Source organism: Scomber japonicus, chromosome 18, assembly GCF_027409825.1.
Source record: "Scomber japonicus isolate fScoJap1 chromosome 18, fScoJap1.pri, whole genome shotgun sequence".
In the NCBI taxonomy this organism is placed as follows: Eukaryota; Metazoa; Chordata; class Actinopteri; order Scombriformes; family Scombridae; genus Scomber; species Scomber japonicus.
Window position 1 is genome coordinate 12922992 of NC_070595.1, and position 26861 is coordinate 12949852.

The 26861-nt window shown below is 39.3% G+C and overlaps 1 protein-coding gene across 1 annotated transcript; it reads left to right on the forward strand.

The window, feature by feature from the left end:
* The first annotated feature begins 5679 nt into the window (after nucleotides 1–5679).
* On the forward strand, nucleotides 5680–14519 carry pecam1a (platelet and endothelial cell adhesion molecule 1a). Its single transcript, XM_053338417.1, has 15 exons — nucleotides 5680–5740; nucleotides 5853–5876; nucleotides 7211–7510; nucleotides 8231–8518; nucleotides 8611–8871; nucleotides 9008–9289; nucleotides 9420–9713; nucleotides 9810–10091; nucleotides 11436–11568; nucleotides 11712–11779; nucleotides 11957–12010; nucleotides 12519–12608; nucleotides 12731–12787; nucleotides 13409–13431; nucleotides 14201–14519. Exons 1-15 carry the CDS (start codon nucleotides 5680–5682, stop codon nucleotides 14345–14347), a joined length of 2364 nt encoding a protein of 787 aa, XP_053194392.1. The 3' UTR covers nucleotides 14348–14519.
* The last annotated feature ends 12342 nt before the right edge of the window (nucleotides 14520–26861 follow it).

Below are 26861 nucleotides of genomic sequence, written 5' to 3' on the forward strand. Positions count from 1 at the left end.
ACAGTAACACTTTGGAAAGTCCTCTGAAGTCATTCTGAGATATTTCAAGGTAGGAAGGTGCAGAGAAACAGGCCCATCTTTCCCCTCCCACACACACACACACACACACACACACACACACACACACGCACATTCACTCACAGTGTCTATAACTAAATGAGTCCTGAACAGAGCCGGAGGAGGGATGTGATTGCACAGAGGAGCTGGTCTTTTGTTTTATCCAATGAATGAACATAATGTTCATATTGATTGTGAGTGGGTCCTCCCAGATGACCCTCCAACCACAAGGGTTTTAACAAAGCTAAGTACTGAGGTTAAATGCACACTTTAATCAGAACTATCATGATTAACCGAGGTAGCCCTGTTGTTGTGGAGGTTCATAGCTTCACCGGCTAAAACTGCAGTGACTGCTGGGAGTAGCATGTAACATCAGGTCAAACTGTGTGTCTGTACGTGTGTTTTAACTCAGGAACCAGAACCAGATACAATACAAAAAGACTAACCCCAACCTCTTAGATTGGAGCACCATCCAGAGCAAGGAGCTTACACACTAAAGTAAAGTGGATTCTGCACAGCGATAAGGCAAGTCAGAGATGATCCATCATGCAGGTCTACGAGCATTAACATCCAAAATCCATCGCATGCATGATGTGCAGTGTGAGAACCCAAAGAAAGCTTCACCTCCCTGGAAAGCCTCTGTTCTGAAGAGGCTATTTAGAGCTTCTCTCCTCACCCCGCCCACACTCACAGCCACGTTTACCCTGAGGTTCTTGGTTGGCATGTTTCCTGTCTGATTCAGCATTGCTTTCCAAATCTGTGTCAAACTAAACTCTAAGTTTTGGTTCACACTGTGGTAGAGAAAGGCCAATGGTTGTGAGTGGATATTGGCTTGTTTGCATGAAACCCACTTCCATCAACAGAGGGCTACAGCAAAAAATTGACTCCCATTGTGTTGCAAGATAATGAGAGTCAATCAGCAATGTACTGCATTCTACAATTTACCTCACAATCATCCAAAAGGGGGACCAAATAATGACGTTATGAGTCCATAAGTTGTTCTGGTAGTATTATAAACTGTTGTTCAGTGTTTTAACATAATTGAGCCTATTTCCACTTTTCTCAACACAGTGCTGCTTCTACTCTGAGAACCCATCTACACTTAGTATGCCATCTTTATCTGGATATCATGGATAAGGAAAAACATATGTAAATGCAAGGTATAAATGCATGCACAACACATCTGGCCAATCACATTTTTAAGTGATTGTTTTTATTGTTTTTTACTGCAAATCATGCAAAGATATACCAGCCTCAGAATGAAAATATAGACCTGGAAATATACACGATATGTCCCCTATCAAAGTGCCCCTAGACCTGGGACACACCATTTTTGCTGACATTTTAATTCACATGTTAATTCATATCTTCCAGATACAGATCACATGTTTATACCAGATGTAAATGGGGCCTGAATGCCTCATATATAAACACAATTTTGGATACATCAGTCTCGAAGGCCCTTTCACACCGCTGATGAGAAAAAAACAAGGTGGCAATTCATTTTGGCATTTTTTGATTCCTGCATAATAGATAATAACAGTCTGCATCTTTCTTTCTGCAACCAACCAGCACTACTGTAGTGTACTGCTTAAGGACACTTCAGCAGGGTGGCTCTAACAGGGGTCCTAAGAACAAAAGAGAGGGAGAGAGAAAAAACAAATCTGGCTCATGTTCAAACCAGCATGTGAACAAAGGAGGACTTGGATCCAGATTTTTGTGGGGAGTGAGCACACAGCAGGCATCTCAGAGCAATAGCCCCCTGTGGAGTTTCAGATGGAGATGTCCACATACTGCACACCATGACTACATGTGCTGCACCGAGGAGCGACAAGTGGAGATTTGAAGGCTCCCTGCGCTGTGATGCACACATCCGTGAAAGCTCACCGTTAATGTTCTGCAGCATGGAACAATGAGCATGACTTTTCTCCCCTTTGTCCCCTTTGCTTCATTGTGCTGCCATAAACCTGCTGCTATACCAGGACCTGAAGCATTGTCTTGATTCTCCCCAGTAACACTTGGGAGAGTTGGTGCAGAGAGAACGCTGTCACAGCTAAGCCTCTCTGATCATTTATTTTTGATTCACCAGACGATGATGCGGGTGGAGCCAGAAGGAAAGAAACAGACAGAAAAAGTGATATTTAGCATTGTAAAAAAAGAAAGAAAAAAAAGTGTGATAGTGGAAACAAAGAGGAAAGACTGTTTTTGAATGATTAGTGAAGCAGAATAGTCCTGATGCAGGAACAGAAAGATGGAGGTGAGGTTGTGTTGAGCGGGTAGCCTCAAAGCTTTGCCTTGAGGCAGCATGCTCCTTGCCTCCTGCAGGCTGTTGCACCAGAGGCAGAAACATCTCCATGTCATCTGCACTTTTAGGTCACTCAGTCCGATGTGAGGTGGCAGAGCTCTCTGGGGATGCAGGTGGCTGCACTCTGTCAACACACCATGCCAGGGAAGAGGAGATTGAAAGTGGCTTTGTAAAGTCAACATTTGGTTGTGGGTGGCAGAGTCAGTCAGACAGCAAACACTGTCTTTTTATACACTATAGTGCCATTGTTCTGTATAGATTCCTCTCTTTCTGTTTGTTGTATTAAGCCATTTGTTCCAGTTTGTGTCCACTAAAACTACAATTGCCTGAATGTAAGGGCTAGATTTTCTACCACGGTTGAGCTGATTACTTGTAATTAGGCCCTGAAGAGTTTTGCCTCAGAGCAGACACACATTTCCCATCATCATATCTTTCAATGGAGTGCTTTATTATCCAGCAACATTTCCCATAGGCCGAAATAAAGTGAGTGAGTCTAAATTAGTTTTTACCCATCTCTCTATTTTCTCCTCCTCTTTAGACTAACGTGTTTTACGAGAGGATGTCCTTGTGTAATTCACAGCAACATCAGCACCACTCAGTTTGAAGGGTGTACCTCATAAATACAGTAAATTGGTTGAGGGTAATCCCAAGTTATGTTTTTGGGATCAACACTCATGAGCTCTCTCAAGACCAAAACCACCTGCATGACATGCATCATTGGGCCGTTGAATCTTAACAGGCTGGGATCCATATTACAGTTTTCTGCAGAGCCATTTCCTGTTTAGCAGACTGAGAGAAGTGCTGCCAGTACAGAGCCCAGGGCGAAGACATCAATCACACTGCCAACCCTGGACCCACTGGAGAACTGACAGTGTCAATGGTGCTACCGTGGCCACCATCAATCACTCCTTTCAGTGAAACAGTCATGGAAGTCCAGTACATGCATTCAAATGTTGTCCTACACCATGCACATCCAGCAGCATTAGTGTGTTTTACAAGCAAGTGGCATTTATTTTAAACAAAGCTGAAATGTCAAGGAGACTAAATAATTGCAGGTAAAAATGTCAAGTTTTCAAATCATTACCAATGTCCCACCCACACACATCCGGACCAGCCTCAAAAACACTCAAACATCACAGACCACAGCAGCATATTTTAATTGTGCACTGAGTTACTCATAATTTCATAGACATTTTACATAAAAATTATGAGTAACTCAGTGCACAATTGAATACTAACCCTGAACTGGCTAATTAGAGGCATCCACAGCAGTGAGCTCAGAGTACAACATGTTGGGTTAGGTTATTTCCTTCATTGGGTTGTATGTCGAGAAGGATCAGGATCAGCCATATCTGACACCAACTGTTGGCCCACTGAAACACTGGTGTGTGCATTTCTGGTTACTATTAAGAAAAACATGGCATTTGTGGTCAAAGTGTTGCAAAGTAATATACATGTATATACTGTAAGTATACAAGCACATTAGAGCAAGCTCTAATGATATTATGGGAGAGCACTCAAGAATACCTAAGTGTCTGAATGGAATTAACTTTTCCCTGTTGGATAGCTGATGGGCAAAACAGCATGTTAGCTTACTCTAGATGAACATCTACACAGCAGCATAGAGCTGCAGCAGTTGGTGAATAGTAAAGAAGTAAGTTCTGTAGGACAATGCCTTGTCATTTGGAGTGTCCAGCATGAGTTGTGCACGCAGTAACATTGTGATGCTCCACATTTAAGAGCATCACCCTGTATGTGCTCTTAGTTTTCAAATGCTTATTAGAAAACCTATTTCCAAATGCTCCCTTCCTTACTTAAATTATCTTGTGGTACCCTTTTGTGCTGTTATAACCGTTGGGAGATGTGGTGTGTATAAGTAATCATTCAGACATTTTAAAGTCCTTACATTTCAAGAGACTCTGGAGATGAAACCATCCATCAGATAGGAAACAGACACTTAACTGATGCAGACTGGTACCATTCATGGTTTACAGTGTTAACAGCCTAAGTAAGATAGGACAGTTTGTGCTGAAATGAATGTCTCCCAACAAGGTCACCTCTGCCGCACATCTGTATCAGATCTGTTAATGTAGATAAACTTAACCACTTTAAAGCCTGAAAGCATTAGGTTTTTTTGGGGGTTTTTTTAATATAGCACAAATAAAATTGACTGGGAGCATTATGCAGATACCGCTGCAGAGCAAAAGGTGTGGGCTTTTCAAGCTCCTGGTTTTCTGTTAATCTTCAGCACCTCTCAGTGGATATATATATGTATTGCAAGATGCTGTGCAAGATGTGGCAATAAATTAAAAAATCTGACCAATTCCCTCTTCGTTATTAAAATATAAAAAAAATAAGCTATGTGCAAAAGTCTAAAATTACAATTATAATCTGTTGATATTAGCATTCAACATATTAGCAGTGATGGGATGGAGTGGAGGGATGGCCCCCACAGGAGTCCCATAGCCCAAAGTGTTTTATTTGATATGCAAACACATCCATGATGTCCCATAGTCATTTAAAAGAACATTCCTGCATACTGTGTATGTCTCCTTAAACCACCCAAACACTTTTTTGTGCAAGTCCATCATATATAAATCATCACTACTCTGCAGTTTAAGCTTGGCAGTTGCTAAGATCTTAGTTTGTATCCTATAAAAGATTCAGTAGCTCCATCATGGTTTTATCTCCGTTTTACACAAGCGCACTGGAGAGAGGATTCAGTTTGGAGTGTAAGGTGGTAGATGTCAAAACACTGTATGTTTTTATTATGCTTAATAGATTCCATTAGAGATCGGACGACCCAGTAGGAATCCCTGCAGTTCAGTCGAGAACAGCAGATGACATTAACAATTTACTAGGTGAGCCGGAGGGCCGAGCAAAGTGGAGCACGGCCTCTTGGTTCTTGTATAATTCCTGATGTGTTTGTTGGTCTAATCCTCTAGTCTCTAATATCACCATAATTAGTCATAGAATATACGGATGGCTATCATGTGTATTAAGTAGTTTTTGATGAAAATTATGTAAGGAACTCTCAAACTGGACAAGTGCAAAATTCAAAAGTCTCCCTTCTGTTGCACACGAATAGAGACCAGTAAATGTGGAAATGATGGAGTAACAGCCATTTCCTGGTCAGTCAAGCAGCAGAAGGAGTGTTAATGATAAGAGCCTAACACACACACACACACAAAGAAGTTTGTTTTACACACACTCCACCTCTCCCTTCCTATGGACCTCCCCTGCCCTTCTGGTCTCCATCTCATCGGCCCTTTGCAGCTGTATCTTAATGTTACTGTAGTGAACTACCATCACTCAGGATGGACTCCAGACCCCCCAACCGGCTTCTGCTGCTCCTTCTCACCAGCCTTCTACACTTCTGTAAGGACCCACTGTTGTGCTGCTTCAATGATAAAGGATGTTCCTACAGTTAAGACCTGATTCTCACTTGTTGTTTCCTGTTTTCTCTTTCTCTTCTTTTCGTCAGACACAGGGCAATGTGCCAGAGTGCAGTCATGTAAGTATAACTGTCTTATATATTTGATCTAATAATTGGTCCGGAGGGTTGTAGTTTCTATGGTGTGGAGACAGTTTGAGGTTACCCAGTCTTTGCTGTATTAGACAATGAGGCTATTTTTACCTCATACACCCAAAAGAGTGATTTTTTCCAGGGCATGGTCATTGTTTTATGCACGTATGGCCTCCTTGATATTTTCTATGTCTTTGGTGAGTTTCATTGAAGCTATTTTAGTTGTCACAGGTGAAGCAGGGTAATCTTTCAGATCAGCATGAGCATGAATGATCGTCTTCAATTTTGAGTCCGAATGTTCATTTTTATTGTTGTTATCTTTTAGCTTCAAGGTTTATGTAGAACTCCTTGCTAGCTAGCTATTGAGGCAGTCAATAGTCAATATTAGTCAATGATAATAAGAAAGAGAATTAGCAAAGTTCCAATAAGGGCATATCTTTCTTAAAAGTTCCACAAAAAAATGAAAGACAGAAAAAGAATCCTAAATATCACCTCGGCTTCTTGAACCTCTCCAAAAAAATGCTTTCAGTAAAGACCAGTGTGTCAGTCAATACTATCCCAAAGGTCAAGAAAGAATTTAGAGCTGCAATAGTTATTTGATAAATCGATTAGTAATTAATTAGCAACCCTAGTAACCCTATTTAAATGATAGAATAATTGTTTTAATCATTTTTCTAGCAGGAAAACCAAATATTTGTAAATTTGATGCTTTTTTGCTGTAAATGATAATGGATTTAATGTTATTGGTTTTTGGACTATTGGTTGGACAATACAACATAATTTTACACTAACTATCATTTAAAAAATAACCAGCAGATTAAGTGAGATTGAAAATAATCAACTGTTGCAGCCCTAAATCAAGTTTCACTCTACCCATTATGTGCTACTTCCGCTGTGGCTGAGTTAACACAGTCATTGTAAGCCTCAGCTACCTCTACATCACTCAGCCCATATTTAAAGCAGTGCTCTGACCATGCGGACAAAGCGATTGTTTCGTAGCTGTTGAGGCAGGTTACAGTTGTTGTTACTGAGAGTGAGTAGAAACTGGGATAAATCAACACAGCTCTCCCAAGGGGAAGGAGAGGGTTAGACATTGTTTGTTAAAGCTTTTCCTTCCTTTCGCAACTCCTGCTTACTGTGCAGTAGATTGCAAGGGAGCGCCTTCCTCTGGACTTCACCTTTATTGTTGAGAGAATAATAGACTCTGACTCTTGTATTGTATCAGTCCCTTATGTTGGTTTAATATAAGTAAGACGTATAGTCGTAATCACATTATTTCTCTCTACTATGTGTGCATGTTTGTGTGGTACTGGAACCCACAGTATTCATTATAGATGGCGTCGAACTGACAATCGAACCCGGCAGAGCAGTTGAGAGCGGAACACCAGTGACTCTTCGCTGCCAGGTGTCTGTCTCAAGCAAGAAAGAAATCTCTCTTTCCCTGAGGAACACTTTCAAGATTATACAGAACGGCATTACGGTCTACTCCAATACCACCACAGAAGACACATTGCTGTATGAACTCAACCCAGCCAGGGCAGCCGACTCTGGGGGTTATGAATGTGAGGTTACAGTCAATGAGAAGACCAGAAGCAGCCCCGAAGAAAAACTCATCATCACAGGTATGGCTGAAAAGGACAACATGGCACAATATGTTGTATATTTTGTATGAATATGGATTATTTGGTTTTAATGTCTTTCGTCTGTTGTAAAACGTGGGTAAGATAACATGAAAATACTTGAACTTAATACTCTTCCCATATATCAATAGTAAGGCCATGAGTTAGAAAATCCATCATTCTAAACATTTTGTGTGTGTTATTATTTTTAGTTAGTAATGCACCTTCGAGTTGCAATGATTTTGAAAATGGTGCTGTGTTCAAGGAAGCTCCAACATCAAACATTTGATAGGGAGCTGCTGAAAAGCATTGCATTCGGTACAACTCAGAGGACAAAGAAAAACAAAACAATGCTGCAATTGTTTCCAACTTAGTTTTAAAATAAACAACATGTTTTAAAATGTCACAATGCATGGAGTAAATGTCTTATGACTCATAGGAAACTTTGGAAAACCAGTGTCAGGGATGTCAAATTTACACACATTTCCTATAAATAGGCTCCACCATGAAAAACCATGGGTATGCTATCTTGAATCTTAATTATATCTGTTGATTCAATTCAAACTTTCTATGGCCATCAGTTTTTTTAAATTTCTCACAACCTGAGAACTAAAACAGTAATTACCCAACTACAAATGGCACTGGCTGTCTTAGCAACACACCCAGGCAGTTCATATGTGTGTGTACTGTTATATCTGTCATATTGGATTTGTCTCTCCTCAGGCCTGCAGACGCCCATTCTTCGGTTAAATAAGAGTAAACTTTTTGCGAGTGAAGACTTCATAGCCACCTGCAGTGCTCCAGAGGAGAAAGGAGACCTTATCTTCCGGTTTTACCAGAAATTCAGGACGGGAGAGCCTCAGCTGATAAAGAAGACAGCACCTACTCAGAACTCAACAGAGACCAAGCTGGTCCTGAAGAAGGTTGGAGACAGACACCTGTACTGTGACTATGAGCTCACTGGGTCCGGACCCTCCAACCACAGCAACGAGATTCAAGTTATAGTCAGAGGTGATTAGATCAGCAACAGTTATGTCTCTAAGAAAAGATCACATTGCTTTAAGAAGAGTTTGTGATTAACTATTCTGAGTTTTGTTTTTCAGAACTCTACATTGATCCTATCATGAATGTGCTGCCCTCCACAAATGTCTATGAGGGTGATTCAATCAAAGTGGTCTGTAAAGTGGTGAATCCACCAGATAACACTTTGGTATTCCTGACTAAGGACAAGCATATCCTCAAGAGTGCACAAGGCAGTCTCATTCATGAAGTCAAAGTACAAAATGACGACTCTGGTGACTTTGTTTGCAAGGCGATGTGGGGCAGTGTGCAAAAAGAATATACTCAAGCCATCACAGTCAAAGGCAAGTATCAAATATTCTCCTCATAATAAATTATCTAATATAACCTTGAGCCCCACCTTATCTTATGTTTAAACCCATTTTCTGTTTAAAATGTAAATGTACTGTATAAAGATTGTTGGTTTTTGCACCCCATCAGAGCTGTTTTCAAAGCCACACCTGAGTGTGAACCCCATAGACATATTTGAGAAGGAACAATTCAAACTCAACTGCTCTGTATCCGAGTATGTTCATGAGAGGATCAACCATGAACAAATACAGTTCTCCATCTACAAAGATAATGTCAAACTCACCAGTGGACAGACATACGTTGATGTGGCACAGCCCAACAAAAATGGCAATTACACCTGTAAAGCCCAGGCTGCTTCTCGTGGACGCAGTTTTGTAAAAGAAAGCCAAACAGTTGTTGTTAAAGTCAAAGGTAAGTCAAGTGTGTGGAACAAGGACAGAAGCAAAATAATCACTATATTATCACAATAAAGATGTTTTTTCTGTCCATATTCTCCTTTTTGCTGCTTCACTGACTATTTGTCGGACAATCGTTTTCTCAGTTCCTGCTTCAAATCCCACTTTGAGTGTGGTTGGGGGAACGCTGGTGTTGGGAAAGAGCTTCCAGCTGCTTTGTCGCTGTGACAACGGTACCCTGCCCATTAACTACACCCTCTACGGCCCGAAGAGGACCCCTCAGCTCATTGTAGTGAGGAAGCCGGGGGAACAAGCCATCTTCAACACCTCAGCCATCCAGAAGAGCTCAGACATCAACGTGTTTCTTTGCCATGCAAAAAACAATGAACGCCAGCCTCCCGTGATAGGACATCAGCTGCGACATTCAACTACAATCATAGGTGTGTTGGATGCAGGAACGTTGACATCGCATTCAATCAAACATTGTATGTAAGCATTGTGAATCGCAGGTTTAACACACATTTTACTCTCTGCAGAGCCAGTGTCGAAACCAATTTTGACTGTTGAGTCCAACATGGTGGACATCCCTGAAGGACAAGATGTGACTCTTGTCTGCACTGTTAATAGAGGCACGCCTCCTATCACGTTCACCTGGTACCACAATGAGACAGGCCGTGCACTTGCTTTCCAAACCTCAGAGATACTGAGAGGGACCTTCAACATCTCTAATGTTAAAGGACACCACAGAGGGAATTACTACTGTGTGAGCACCAACCAGGCCAACGAACCCAAACAGAGTCGGCCTGTCATGATTGGAGGTGCGTTTTATTTTCAATTAATAGCGTGGATGATTGTGTGTGTGTGTGCGTGTGCGTGTGCGTGTGTGTGTGTGTGTTTGTGTGTGTGTTGTTAACAGCAAATGTTTTAACACTACAGCAAAGAGCTACTTTTCAAGAAATACAGCGGGTGGACCAATGGTGTGTTTGTTTACAGTACAGCCAGACAACTCATGTTGTTTTGATAAAGAAGTCCATCAATAATTAGCCCCTTCCATCATACCATGAGCAAATGTGATCTCATTTCATGCTGTGCATAGCATGAGTAGTTTTCCAGTGGGACGCAGTAATAGGAGTTGGTCCCTTGCTGAGTTGGAGGTGTATAGCTCACTGTGGTTGTTAATTCTTTTACTGTGGCTGCTTTGCACTGAAAGCCACCCTGTGAGTTGAACGCCTTTAATTTGTAGTGCTTTTAACTATTTTGAAACATTAGAATCACTTAATTAAAAATTCATTAAAAAGATTTGTTCACTGACTCTGAAACATGGCCGAATGTTCAGTTCTGCTCGCTAAATCAAAATGGTCATTTGTGAAAAATAAGCCAGTAGGCTGAAAGTTTAGTTGGATAAAGATACCCATTGCAATAAAAATGCCTACTCTATTATGTACAGCATGTATATTTTCAGGACACCTAATTATTAAATTCAATATTTGGAACTATTTCCTACTTTAAGATAATGTCATATGTCTGGATTATACTCCAAGACCAATGTTGCTGATAGCAACCTGAATCAGCGGTGTATTTGCTGTCTTGAATGCACCCCATTCCTCCTGCGAAAAATGACTTGAATCTCACAAAGTGAGTGCGTGTATTCCTCCGAATGAATCACGTTCGTTCACAACTGACTTAGAGTTCGGCTAAACTAATAATTTCAGGAAGTAATCATTCACCAATGACACAACACTACTGTAGGAGAGTGAAGAGTAAACATTTGGCTGATATTAATATGTATCAAGTAAGTAAGTCCCTCATGCTTAAGTAGGTGAATTGAATCCTGCAAATGAGTGCCGGACTCTGCCACTAATGATCAAAACAACTATATAGGAAAATAAATACAGTGTAAAAAAGTGTCTAAAAGGAGGTTTGATTTTAAGGGTTTGGGGTATGGCATGTATTTGTGCTGGTTAGAGGAAGAACTGGGAACCTCATTATGTTAATGAGAGTAGGCACTGGGTTATCCATGTATTCACATTTTTTTAAATGTGTTTAAAATGATCTTAACCATGACATTCCTGCTGCCAATTTTGAATCTAATATGCTGTGTTTTAACATTAAATTAAAATATAATTCAATTTCAATATCCATGTATTTTATGTATTCTACAGTGAAGATGGCTGGGTGGAAGAAAGGTCTCATAGTACTCCTCTGCATCCTGCTCACAGGGGCCTTGATCCTTTTTATTGTCCTCAAAAAACATCTCCTTCGATGTAAGAGGAAAAGAACAGGCACACTGTCGGTGTGAGTAACATTGCTCATGTTCTTATCAATAATATGTGTTTTAAGGCAAAGTAGTGTGAATTACAGGAGTAGATAGTATGGTGACGTCCACAAATGTTCCTGTTTTACAGAGCTGATTGTGTTTTGTGTCTACCTCTTCATAGGAAGTCAGCCAGCAACAAGGTAGAGCGGTTGAGCCTCACCCAGGCAGAGGTCAATGAGGCTGCCAATGGTAAAGTCTAGTATGCTGATATGAAAACTGTTCTTCAAATTACTAGTATAAGTAAAATGTTAAATTCGTTTACCGGTACTATTTATTTTGACATATTAAAGCAGTTGTGTAAATCATATTAACAGAAGAAAAATGTAATTTGACATGTGGCCGGTGCTGTTTGTCCTCTCTGTGTAGCCACTCCTGGCATGATTGGAAAGAGTGTTTGGAGTGAACATGTATCAGGCTCTGGTGAGTAGGGTTTTAATTGTAGTGATACAATTATTAAAGGATGAGGCTAGTGTTATTCTACATTTTTCTTGTTGTCCACAAATTGAATTAGAAGACCATAACCAACCATGCTTTAGCCAGTCTCTCTGTACTTTCTGACTTCCCTACCCTGTATGTGGATTGTGAAAATGTGCATTTGTTAGGGACTATTTTCAGCGGCATATAAATACACAGTTGGTGCTTTAGTGGATTTTTACAGCACAGGAAGTATGCGTTGGATTGGGTTAGAAAAAAAAAACCTACAGTGGCTTTGTTTGTTGGAAGGAAGGAACATGTCACTCAGAGAGGGAGAATACAGAGGAATGAACTATAAACTAACTATGTTTGACCTCACAGACAATACTTATATAGAATTTGTTGACATTAAGGAAATACATTTGAAATATTACTTTCTGTAACTTTTATACTGGTGGACAAAAATAATATTGAAATGCTGTGAAGTTTAACTTTCTACTGTATTGTGCTCCAGAGTCTGATGACCAGAATAGTGTGACCTCTCCAGAAAACCCAGAACCTCAGTATACTGAAGTTGAGACCAGAAGGGCAGATCCTGACAGAGGTGAGACTACCTTTGAACATTCATATTTTTATAAAGTATACAGTTACATCTTCAAAATAAATCGCAATAATTTTGACCTTAGAGGCAGTGTCTAAACAAATAATGTGTTTTTCCCTTGACAGCACCAGTGAAAAAGGGAACAGACACGGTGTACAGCGAAGTACGCAACTCCAAACAAGGTATGAAAAAACATCCTCCTCTTCAATCAAACCCCTCTGATGTTACACAGTGACAAAAAATTAGGCCATGTTTTAAAGTTTGAAAAAAAGCGCCAGGAAACAGGATCAGCTCTAACTGTAAACATCTGCATTGTTAGTGAAAGAATGTCCCATTAAAACAGAAGGCCCAGTCACCAGGTGTCCATTTCCTGCTTTCGTCAAAGGGAACTGTTCAAACAATTATAGCCAAACAGCGAGTACATCTGGTAAGACTGAGTGGGCATCGTGCTCCATTGTGTGATACTCATGGGAGGAACTCTTGTCCATTGTTTAGTCATTTGTCCCTAATAACTCCTAACAGTTTAAATGTCAGCTGCATTGGTATCAACAATGATACAGCAGTGGTGAGGGAGAGCACAATATCAGGTTTGTTTTTTTGCTCTATGAGCTGACTTGCTTGTAAGAAAAGACTCTATTAGCATGCACACATTAACAGTAAAGTGAATGTGTGTGACGTGATAAGTTCCCCATTTCCTGGGAGCAGGGAGCTGTTCATGAGGATAGTGATGACTATGCAAGCCTTTCTTTAATCCTCAGACTCCTTTTGTTTCCTGAGCATGTCCCCTGGTTTTGTTTTTTCAGGTGTTCCAGAGATGGCTGATGGTGTAAGTAGAAACGCACATTAACGCACATCATGCATAGAGCACACGCTTATACTACAAATAGGCACACAAACACACACACACACACACACACACACACATACACATATCTATTTATTATGTCTTTGCTCAGAGACACATTGTGTTCTTTTTGTATTGTTTGTAGGTAACTGAAATAGTTTTATTCCAAGTTGTAAAAACATTCAGTAATGTTTTAATTTACTGGTCCATGAATTCTTGATAAATCCCAAGAATCTTTTCCCAGAAAAAAAAACATGTGATTAGGCTAAGTTACACTAATTGTTTAACCAATACACTTCAAAATAATCAATTCCAGTAAATTAACCCAAAAACGATTAGTTAGTACACAACAGGCCAGCTGAACATGCCTACAGACAAGCATACAGTAGGGCTACATCATAAATGAAAAATACATTTTACAATAGTTAATGAATATTTATGTTTACGTGGATTTAAATGGTGCAGTCATTTCAAGGAAATTCACAAATGTTTTTAAACCTAACGTAATCAACAAAAATAATTAAAATAACTAATGAATATAAAATAGATTTACAAAAATCTTTTTTTTCTATAATGTGTTAACATCATGTTATGAATCACAAATTGCTAACTAAAAGCAGTCAGCAGGGCATGAGTGTCATGTACGGTAGTCATCTTGCAACCAGCATCAGTCCAGTTCCGTCCAGTTCAAAGTGTAGAGCTCTCATTATTTCTACACACAAGCTTCATATTTCATTTTTTCCCCTCTCAGCAGGGGTCAGTGGAATATGCACAGCTGAATCGTGATACGGATCACCACAGTGACCATGGTAACCACGGCAACCATAGTGTCCAGGATGACTACATAGATGAGATTGACAATAGTGCTGTCACTAGCACTGTCGACCACGGGGAATGAAAACACGACCCAATGAGAATATTTATTCATCCGGCTCGTTAATGCAGCTGGAATCTGTTGTGCTGAACAACTTTAAACAGCCCTGAGCAACTGCATACTTTTTGTATTTTTTTAGCGCTTTTGCAAAGAACATTCCATATTGTAAATCCACTTGCTTTGCCTTTGAGGAAGGGCAAATAAAAATGTTTTTGTTAAATGTTTGTCTCTCTCTGTTTTTTTGCCAAAATGCAGACAGGAAAAGACATTCAGATCTATATCCTTCCTCTGGTGGCAGTGGTGACAGATTCTGAATGGTAAGAAAGGTCTTTGAAGTCAGGAGAGTATTGCCTCTTAATGACGTGGCTGGTAACACTTTCATTAGCTCCCTCTGCTGTGTGAGAGTCAGTGTTTTCTGTTTAAACCACTAGAGGACAGACTTAAGACAACGTTGCATGGAAACTTGGTGCCATCTGGCTGTGATCTCTTTTAATGTGAGAAGGGCTTTCACCGTCCATAGATATCAGTTTCATTTTCCATTATCTAATGTTTAATTGAGTGACATAACATGAACATATTCAAGGTCTAACCTATATATGCTGGTATGTTTAACAGGTGAATCTCATGTTGACTAAGACTATGTGTAATGAAGCTGGCTGTGCATAAGAAGAGGCTACATTATTAAATTAAAAGAACTCGCACTGTAAAGTTCCAGTGTGTAGAATTGAGTGGCCTCTGGCGTAACGGACTTGGCAGAAATGGAATATAATATTAAAATATATTTTAATTCATGTATAACCACCTGACAGTAGGAATCTTTGTGTTTTCATTACATTACAATGAGCTGTTTATATCTACATAGGGATAGGTCCCCTGCCATGTTGCACAGCCATGTTTCTACAGAAGCCTAGAATGAACATACCAAACACTGAGGGTCTTTCATGTTTTCCATGAGTTTCACAACCACAGTGTTTTCCTACACACTTGGAAGGGGAAGGGGGTTAGTGAGGGGTATTCCGTTGTAATCTACAACCTCACTCCTAGATGCCACCAAATCCTACACATTGCACCTTTAAGTGACATAATTTAAATATGTCTTAGAGTACACTACGTATACATTTTGTATGAGCCAACTTTTTTAATCTAAAGTACTAAACTAGGCCATAAAAACCACTTTACTCTAATGCTGACCATTGGGGTGAATATGAAGCAATCATTTGTTTGCGTACCTTCTCTAATTATAAGTTCTAATATATGGAGTCATTACTTTAAAAAAAAAGTTGTACAAATGGCTTAGTGTAATGGTATTTTTGATGCTTCCTTTCTGAAGACACTCATATCATTGTACATATACAGGCACTATTGGTTGTAGCGTAGTAGCCTCATGGATGAATGTGGAAAAGTCCCATGGTCACAATAAATTGGAGGTACATGGATGTCAACACAGAGCCCACATGTACTCCGTCTGATTACAAGAAATTAGGTTATGCTAACCATGGTGGACTCTCACGTACCCACGGACGTAGAAAATAATAATAATAATAATGATAATAATAATAAAGATACAAATAGAAAAGACAGCAAATAAATAGATAAAATACAAATAGACGAGACAACACCCACAACAATATATTACACAATGAGAAGGATACCAGGGATTCTCACAGTCTCCTCTATCACAAGCCCTGGTGCTCATACCTCCCAGAGTCTTTTTCCTAATGAATTCATTCAGCGGTGGTGGAGCAAGACCATGGAGACTCATATATATCCAAAACAGGCAAATCTAAAAGTTTTAAAATTATGGAAACTTAAAAAGTTATGTTTTTTTAGAGTACATAGGGCTTTTTTATAGAGAGATTCTATCAGTGTGAGTGCTGTCATACATGCCAGTGACCAGCTCATTAAGCAGTAGTCTATATGTGAGAAGATCATACAGTGTAAAACATCAAAGTTGCACTGCTAGTTAATGAATTCCTGATCTGTCTGAAATTGTAGGTTGTATTTGACAGACTTAGACACTTTTTTTGATGTGTTTCCTGAATGAGAGTGTCGAGTATCTGAACTCTCTCACCAAAGCGAGCTCCTCCCCTCCCAGAAAGACACCAGAATGATCAATATTTGGCTGCCTTTTAGCAAAAATCGTAGACACTTTTTCAACATTTAAAGAAAGACATGAATCAGTGAGCCAGTCCTGAATATGAGCCATTGCTGTTGTGAGTATTTGAGCAGCCTCTGTCATGTTTTTAGCAGGGGCGAAAATGACCACATCATCCATGTACAACTGTGCATTGACACCCTTACAGACATCAAAGAAATTGTTAATGTAAAAAGAAAATAAAATAGGTCCAAGTATGGATCCCTAAGGGGATTTGACACCGCAGACCACCACTCTGCTCTCTGTCTGCAAGATATGATCTGAATCAATTGAGGGCCTGTGTATAGAAATGACATTTCGACACCTTAGTTATTTTTTCTATTATTTTGGAGATGACAGGAAGAATACTGATTGGTCTATAGTTGTTGATTTAAGATTTACTTCCAGATTTGAAGATTCACCGTGCTCACCTTCCAGTTAGTCGGGACAACAGAATGCCTGTTAGACAGATTTACCAGCTGCATGATGGGGCGAACCAGAGACTCTATGTGAAGTTTTAAAAAATTAGCATCAAATCCATAGTCATCATTGGCATTAGATTTGTTAAGAGAGCAAATCATTTTCATTACCTCTCTTTCAGAGATTTCAGTTATGTTAAAAACAGGCTGTTCGCAATTGACAGAATGATAAACACAGTCAGGTGCAGTTAACAGACTTGATATTTCTTGAACAGAATTTATAAAAAAAAGAATTAAGTTCTGCAGCCAAGGTGACAGGATTTTTCACTAATTGATTCTTGATGTTTAGTTCCAGTCCTTTACTGCTCTGTTTGCTCTGTAGCCGGATAGGTAATATAACACTGGCTTTAGACATTTCATCCCTCCTCTCTCTAAAAACTATTTTAGAAATGTATATTGGCCAATAAAAAAAGTGCCAAACTCTGAGTCTGAAAAGTGAAGCCAGTGCCTTAAACCTGCATTCTTTTTGATGGTCAGAAGGGGGCGACTCCACTGGTTTCAAAAAGACGTCCAATTGTATGAGAAATGACCCTAATTCTCACTTTATTATTTCCAATTATTATATGTATAAATGATGTATGCCAATATTAATGTTGTGTTAATGTTCATATTACTGATATTGTGTACTGTGCAAATATTTGGACAAATTTTACTCTGATGCTTTGGCAAAATTGTTCTTGCCAAAAATTGTTGTTGCCAATGAATCCTCTTTGAATTGAATTGATTTTTTTAATGCTATTCTACAACAGGCAACCATGCACCACCATCTACAATAATCATTTGCAAATGTAATCATAATCATAACTCCACTTAAATTGCCATTTTTACTGTAGTTCTGGGCGTGGATGTCCAAGTGGTGTTGCCTAGCAACACTACTTGAACACAATAACAATCCCTCAGTTGGTAGTGCCTAGCTGACCAAAATGGCAGATTTAATAACAAAGTTGTGTACTATAACTATACCATATATTGCTGTCTATGTCATAAGTGTGCTGTCATTATGTGTGCATATATTTTGTCTAAAGATTGACATGTGTTAGAAGGCAGATGGGAACAAGAAGAGCAAATAATAACGGTGCTGCACAAGACTAATTTGAGTTCATGGACAGCATAGATCGGGTTCAGTCAGTTCACGCCAACTGCTGTCGACAGACTGGATTATGAGTATCTGCTTTTTTGACAGGAAGCTCTTAAGAACACTGAACAGCAGATGAAATCCATGTGGGGATCTGTAACACCTGACACCAGAGCTAACACCAGCAGCCTGCCACCAACTCACACGCTTTCATCTCCATTCTTAGCACAGACAAACGTATAGACTGGCATAGGAGATGATATTCATCTTCATTATCTGCCAGTCAATAGTCACTGTGTGTATGTGCGTGTGCATGTATGTGTGTCTCATTTCTCCACCACCTCTGAGCTTTGTTCACCAATGCAATTGTGCTAAGTCTTCATGAATGTGTGCATAATATGTGACACCAGGGTGTGGTACAGTATTTCCAAGGTTTGCACCATTCCCTCAGGCCCTCAAGCTGTCATATGCTGAATGATACGTGTGCATCTTGGCTGCTGTGGGGTCCACAGAGCCATCTATGAATGGATATGGCCTCAGCTCCGAGGTGCCAAAATGAAAACTCACTCCTGCTCTGAGGATAGAATAAGTCACCTCATGGTTTATTAATCATATTACTTAATAGGGAGGCAGGGAACAGCATATTTTGAGGGCCAGTGATAACGCACGCAGGAATTGATACTGTGTTACGTGAACATCAGGAGTGCAAGTTATACAGCATCAGAGTTGTTAGAAACAGGCTAGTGGAGTATAAATAAACAGTGGGCATCCTAAATTAAAGGCTGGACCTTCAATAGGTTTTATTTTTGGATACATGTGACCAATAAGACAAAACCACATTGCCATATAACACCCATTTTCACCTGTGTGTTTGCAACAGGCTACAAAACCATCAGGGAAGACGAGACTACCTCGACTGCATTCCTGTGGGCCATTTCAGATACCGTACACTTTGTCCAAGGATGGTGCTGTTCTGCTCTCAGATCGTAGCTGCCTGTCAACTCTGTCAGAGAGAAGATGATGGATTTACTACTGTTCTCAAAGTTACAATGTCGGAGGTCATGTGTCCTCACAGACCAAGGGAGACACACACCACCACCCCAATAGAGTAATGCTGTCACATCATCAATGCTTATGGTGTCAATAGTGTGACAAATGAGGAAAGAGGGTGGGGTGTACATACAGTACATATAGTAAAAGTATCAGATCAGTCTGTTGAACGTTTCAGACTTACGAGCATAGAGTCTCCTCTTTATTGCTGCACGTACCCTGTTCGTGTCTCCGCCGTGTAACCTGATCTAGCCCCCCCTGTATCTGGAGCACAACTCCTGAACTGCCATTGGCTGCTGTGCTAAAATTAGCATATTGACCCCTGTGAAATGCATGCTGGGAATATCCTGTCTTTGACTTGGCCTTATGGGGCCTGTTCTGTTTGTGGTCTTTAGATGCAGCAATGAGGTCATTATGTAGATCTCATGTTTCTTCTTCCTGCAAAGGCACAGTTATAGGATAATGATGTACAGTAATTATTATGTAATGTTAATTGATTTTGAAATTCTATATAATATTTATATCCTTCCTTACTATTTTGTGCAAACATAGTATTACTATCCTTTAATGAATGCATTCTTGTAAATGTGGTAGCAGTTATAGTGGAAGTAGTACTACTTACTACTAGTATAGTAGCCTAGTCAATGGTTTGGTTTTGACATTCATAGACAGACAGACATAAAAAGCTTTATTCTGCAAATCAGATGTTAAATGCATTATGTATTAGCTTATATACCTCACACAAAACAGTATGACTTACTACTATTTGTCTCTCAGGGTGCTAGACAATTGTTCCCACAAATATTTTTGATGATCTCAACCAATTTGTGGTGATTCAATTCCTTATAGTGCTACCTAAAGTCTAAGCAGAGTTACCAGGTCTGTGCCATACTTTAAAAAGTGACAGTGAGCAGGGTACTGTAATGGTATACCTGATCGAATGGCAACCCTTAGACTATATTATACTGTCTTCCAGTTGCAGCTATGGCAAACTGTGATGTGAATGAACTTTTTTTTTGAAACACCACATGATTGAAATGATGCCAGCAAATAAGCTATATTTTGCCGGCTGCCGATTTTGGTTGGTGTGTCATAGGTGATATAATACAACAGGAGGACCTTTGATGGATAGATGCTGGTGTTGCGCCTAGAAACAGAGGGATATTAAAAGTAAAAAGATCAAATTAAATTTTTGACATAAAACATAGTAGGTCGTGGATATGGAGTTGACATGGTTTCACTCTCACAATATGTGTTTACTATCTAGTTTGTGATGGCATTACACAGATTCAAAGGAAATGACCTGTGCCTCAAATGCTTGATTTATCCATGTAACATAAGTCAGGTTGTGTAACAAATTCTCTAATATCCTGAGATTTAAAAAAAGATAAGCTGCAATGTGTTAAGACAAATGAGTGTTCAATTCAGTGATTTATGACAAACATTTTATTTACACTCATACATAGTAATAAAATGGGTATATTGGAGTAACTGTTATTTCTTCATTTTACTCATTAAAATACAAGCAGTGTGTTATTTTCATTTCAACAATAATCAGCAATCCAATCAAATATGACCACGAGATAGTAAGATACATATAGATACAATATTTGTTATCATGTGTCCTTGGATTGCAGAGATAAACCTGTGCACATCTATCTGTTATAAACCTGTTATGTTAGGACCTGCCTTTCTCCAGTAAAAGCATACCAAAAACCTTAAAGTACAATATAAAGTGTGACCTCAATTCAATGTCAAGCCTTCCACCTAACCCACAACAAAATTAATTGGAGAGCCACCGGGTGTTATTTATCAGAAGGGTAGTATTTCATGGCCCAGTTGTCTCCCTACATACCACTCACTGGTACAAAGCTCATTTACAAGTTGTGTTGGGGCATGAGGGGTACCTGCAGTTATGTACTGTCCAATTTTGTGTATGAAACCTGCATCCAACAGCACATAAGTATTACTGAAGAAGAAGTTTATAAAATGTTTATAATATACTGTAGTAAGGTGTTTGTGCAAGGCTGCATTTGAAACATCTGTTTTCTGTTGTTAATTAGTTAAAGTAATCAATAAGTATGACTTTTGAAACTGCTATCACTCTTGGTGTGTCTACACTTTATATTAACAGTGTATTCATTATTTTTTTTTGCCTGCTAACGATAAGCGGCCAGGTAGTCGCATCCTATTGTGTGACATTGTGATCCATTATCCTTCATATATTGTGTAAAGGTTGGATTTAATGTCCATCTGTTTGATGTCATCCGTCTTTAATTGCTTGGAATTATTTCATCATAACCTTGTGCAACCTGGTCAGCAGTCACAGCAGCGGTGGATCAGGTCGTTCACTGGCCACTGCTTTGACCACTAACCGTTCCCAGACGGGAACACACACATCCCTATTGTGCAATCAAGCATCAACAAATTATACACGTATGCACAACTTTTAACCCCTGACCTCCTTTTCCCTGGATGCTTGCTTCAGTTAAGGTAACCCTATCCTCACACAAACATTCAGGCAGCCTCGGTGCTACTCCCCTTCCCCTTGGTGAAAAGACTCAGCCTGCATGTGTCCAGGACAGCTGCTGCGCCTGTTTACTGCCTTTACCTCTTTGCAGGGATGCATTCTTCATACTTGGTCAATGTCAGCAACAGCGTTCCTTAATGGGGCAGCAGCTTTCCTCCCCTGTCTTCAATTGGGCCTTTGGATGACACACAAGAACTATTCTAAACAGTCTAAAAGAGCTTTAAAACGTCTCATGGGAATTTATCCACTGCTGTACTGGAAGCCTTTTTCATTTTGGGGTTACATGGGTCACTGGAATATATGAAAGTGTTTATGAGGAGATGTGCGCAGCCAGGAGGTGTCAGGGTTCAAATGCTTGTCCTTTGTTATGCCAACATTTGGATATAGCCTGAGCAGCTATATTTCTCTTGGAATAAAAAACACATTTACACTCCTAGTGGGCTGACTGCAGAGTTCAGTGAGCTTACCAGTCTGCACCTGTTATTGTTGGGTCTACATAACAGCTATAATAATATTTAATGATTTTAAAATTAGTTATAGTTATATTTAAGATCATGTATATTTACCTATGCAGGCTTTAAGCTCTGACTCTGTGGGTTTTACCACTCATCTTCAAAAATGAAATTATAATATGTTTTCAGATTTTTCTTTCACCAACAATGTTTTTGCCAATTAATGTTGGGTTGCTTCATATCTCAAAAAGTTAAGAACTTATTTTGTCAGTGATAAAGAAGAAGAAGCAGTACAAAGTATGTATACATTGTATGAATCGCCAGACATGAACTGACAAATTCTGTTATTGGCCCATTCAAACAACATACCGGTAACAAAGAAAAGCTGATTCCAATTTATGTTAAACTGCTCAACAGATTTTCTCAAATTTTGCACAGCAGAAAGGAGGCATCACTAATGGTCACTAATGAAATACAGAAAAAACGGACATGTTATGTTATATGTGAGGCTATGTGAGGTTGCTATTATTAGATCAAATGTTTAAAATGGACTCAACATGCATATTGTAACTCTATTTCAGGTACAGTAATGAAAATAATAGCACTCAGTCTGGTATGTGGTATCAGCATACAGAGGAGTGATTTTCATAAAGCACATTAAGCGTAAACTTGATGCAAGATTTGACTTCAGCAGCCTTATTACCATTTGTTTAATACATACAGTGAAATGCGCAAGCCCAGCTACATACTACTGTGGAAATGTAATAATCATAACCAAAGTGATATCTCACCTTAATTTCCTTTGTGATTGTGAGACTGTGCACAGGATTTATGTCAGATAAAATCAGTTCACATTCTTTCTGAACTCTTTCTGAACTTTAATTTGCAAAAGAATCAAAATAAGTTTAGAAAATAAGGTTTCAAATGTGTTTATTATTTGAATGATATAATATAACAAATACTCACTCATTCAGTATTATTGGTATTGGACAATTTCCCATGGAAACTATGTGCTCGTGACTGGTCGGGGAGGTATGGGAACCATGAAGGTCATGCCACGTATGCAAGACCAGCAGGCTCATTTTCAACTGCAAATGGCTCGATTTACATTTGGTCGGCTCATCTAGTGGGCCTACTTTGCTCTCTTTTTAATTAATCGATTTGCTGTTTGTAATATCAGAATGTCATTAAAGTATGAAAAATGTATATAACTGTTTCCCAAAACCGAAGATGATGTCCTCAAATGTCTCGACCAACAGTCCACAAACCAAAGATATTCAGTTTACTGTCATAGGAACCAGAAAATGTTCATATTTGAGAGGCTGGAACCAGATCATTTGTACATTTTTTTTCATGAAGGACTCCAAATGATTAATCGATTATCAAAATAGTGATTAATTTAATAGTTGGCAACTTATCAGATAATTGTTTCAGTTCTAACCAGCTGCATATAATAAATCTGATGTTGTTTGCCACTCATGCCATGAGGGCTGGGAACTCATCCATGAGCTCAGTGTCAGTGTTGAGCCAATGTTTTAGAAACAGGGCCGCAAACAGTTTGTCAGTAGATACAATACATCCTTTATTAGAGATTTACTTATGCAAATCTAATTATTTTGATGTCTAGCAAAAATCCACAAACCATGTTGTAGTTTTTAAATGTTGAGACTGAATATCAGGGTATTAAATTTAAGTCATGAATCGACCCTTTAACTTCTGGTCAAGTCTTTGGTCTTTTAGCCTCTCACAGCAGCAGGCATCATGGTGTTCATATTTCTCTTTGAACGAGAGAGGATCACTCGCTCCTGATTTTTTTTTTTTTTCGTCTACTGAGCGTGCCATAACATTATACTTTTCAGACGGAGTGGAAATCTCCTACTGGGCCTGTTTGGGGAACCAGACAGAGACTAATCCCTACAGTTTGTTTAACATCCAGTGATCCAGGTGTGTCTATACAGTATGCCGCCTGGTAAGACACACTCCACTGCTACTGTTGTCACCCATGGGGCTGCATATGCCCTCGACAGCAGGGCAGATTCTGAGAAAAGGCTTGTAAAGCTACGTAAAAGGGGGCAGACAATAACAGGTGGTGTTATTGTATTACAACCTGGCAGCAGGTCTGGATTCTCTAGACACCCTGAGCCCTATTCTGCTTATAATTCATCCTTAAACCTGTCTTTATGCATATACACATGAATTATTCAAACAGAATTTTCAGATGCATATGACCTGTGTTAGACTGACCTTTTTATGCAACGCTTATGAGGCTTATGTCCTGAATTCAAAACATGCACAGGGGAACCAGATAAATTATAGGGGTGAATTTGTCAAAAAGTATGTATATGTGTAGATGGTCAAGGTATTTCTCACATTATGGGGACACAATATCCCCATAATGTATTTTATTACTTTTGTGGTGAAGACTTGGTTTAAAGTCATGGCAGCCTTGGGTTGTGTTAAGGTAAGAGCTGGAGATAGGGGAGTGCAGGGGTGGGACATAGGAGGGAGGAGGGGTTGTTGCTGTTCAAGTCTTTTCAAAGTGCTGTGAGAAATGCAAGAAAGGTAAGAGTCACTTTAAGAAACAGTTACCTCACACCTGTCTTAGTATGACAAAGTGGGTGAAATCCATCATTTTTCACCTTTTTCTTCCACCATCAACACCAGTTAACTTATTAATTTGACTATGCTTGTTTGTTTAAACCATTAGTTTACCAGTAATCATATGCAGATGGTTTGTTTGTTTTGCATTATATTTGGTTACAATTTACATCCAGCAAACTTTTGGTCAAAGTAAAGCACAGACATGTATTAAGGTTCATCTTTACTGGGTTTAGTTCTGAGTTTCATAAGTTATGCACTGTCTCTTTGTTACTTACCATACCCATCATGTGCTTACCAAACGGAAGAACTGGGTGGTAAACAGTGTTGACTGATACAAGTAGTATTGTTGAGTGCCAATTGGTAAGGGGGAGAAAACACCCCTGTAGTCTTGGTTCTGCCTAATTGAGAGGATTGCCTATTTAAGGGGAGAGATGTAGGTTTAGAGGAGGTCAGAGGATGAGGGTGTAGCTGTGTACACTTGTTCATGCCTTAGTTGAGTACTTTGAGTTACGCCAGTTCATTTTTGATTGTTTGTATTCGTTTCATTTTTGGACACATGTTGTTCTTGTGGTTACACTGGACTGTACATATCAGTTTTTACTCATTCAAACAACATCCTGAGTCTGCCTGCCTATACCACCTTCCTTGTCACTTGAGCTACACTACATCACACGTGGACAAGAATAATTGAAACGTCTTTATACTGTTAGCAAAGTGTTGTAGCCTTTGCAGGAATATAGAGATTCGCAACTTAAAAAGAATGTGGGAGGATGGTAAAATTGGCGGGGCGGGCATTGGCACCTTTGACTCCCTACTTTCGGTGCCCTTGGCTATTTACGAATAGGATTATTTTTAGGAAATGGAGTCACCAACATGCCTCCTACCTGCATCACGTGAGTCAGTTGAGCATAAGGAATGCAAAGCTGGCTTCTTTGTAACATTTACAGCCCACTAATAAACCTCTGTGATGAGTCACTATTAAAATTGTCATTCTTTTGGCTTCACCCTCAACTGGCACTGAATACCTGGCCATGTTACGCCATGTTATGAGACACTGTAGGTCAGTAATGACAAATTGTCAATTATACTGTATATATCAGCTTGACTTCTGCGTAACTAAATCTAAACTATAGCTTTTATACGTGAATGTAAGGTTAACAACATCAATCTAATTTTTTATATTGGAACAGTTCATAGTTATCCTTATTGTATCCATCTGCAACTGCATTATATCCAGAAACAAACACAGGCAATACTCTGGGATTTCTTTTGAGCATCTCTCTATATTCATTTAACAGGCTGGCACTTTTTCAACTCAATATATTTAATTTTGACTAGTTTAGTTTCGCCCCCTAAGAAAAAACAAAAAACTGATTCAGCATTTCCCCACTTCAGCTTCCTGTTGGTAAATAAAATGTATACACAATATAATGTAAAAGGTAATTGAATAAATAAAACATGACTAAGTAATCCATAGATTTTATTTTTGGGGTCTGATCAAAAACAGGCTGTCTCTTGCCTTAAGGCTGTAGAGATAAGGCTGGCCTTTTTTTATATAATAGACCTACATTGTTGTCCAAAAAATGTTTTTAAAAAGTTGATGAGTCACACTGTTGCACTGAGATAAGGAGCTTCAGTACAAAGTGCAGACTGTAAAAACAAAAAAGGACATAGCAATAGTGATGTCAGCCATTGGCTTGTGGACTCCCACCTTGAGTTTTGCATTTCGATCACCGTCATCTTGGATTTTTGGAGCCAGAAGTGAGCCTATTTGGACAAGAGGGTTGGAGCTGATCCTGAACGCTAGCTGTTATGTGTGCCACATGGAATTACTCTCCGAAGGCTATAAATGTGATTGCTGTTAGTATTCTTTGGAGATGTTTCCAAAAAACCTACTGTGACCATAATCTTTATTGTGAAAGAAAATGACACCCAGTGCAGCAGTGTGAATCGTTGGTGTGTTTTTAATAGTCAATACACAACAATGGAGGTCTACAGCTTTGGATACAGAGAGCAATAGTCGTAAGTTAGGTCAGTTCATTGTTGGTTTGGCTTTGCACAAGAGATTTGTTGACTATAAGAAAATTGTAGAAAATCGCTAGACATTGGCCTATCTTTTAGTGGGAAATAGCACTGGGTTAGTGAGGAAGCAAACCAGTGCTGCTTTTCTGGGCTTTAGACATACGGTGCCACAAAAAGGTGGTTGGTTATAAAGCA

Bases quoted from the DNA above. Each gene is read 5' to 3' on its own strand.
- pecam1a (XM_053338417.1), top strand. From the start codon at position 5,680: ATGGACTCCAGACCCCCCAACCGGCTTCTGCTGCTCCTTCTCACCAGC. The intron at 11,569-11,711 runs GTGAGTAACATT...ACCTCTTCATAG, and splicing joins AGAACAGGCACACTGTCGGT to GAAGTCAGCCAGCAACAAGG. The intron at 11,780-11,956 runs GTAAAGTCTAGT...CTCTCTGTGTAG, and splicing joins GGTCAATGAGGCTGCCAATG to CCACTCCTGGCATGATTGGA.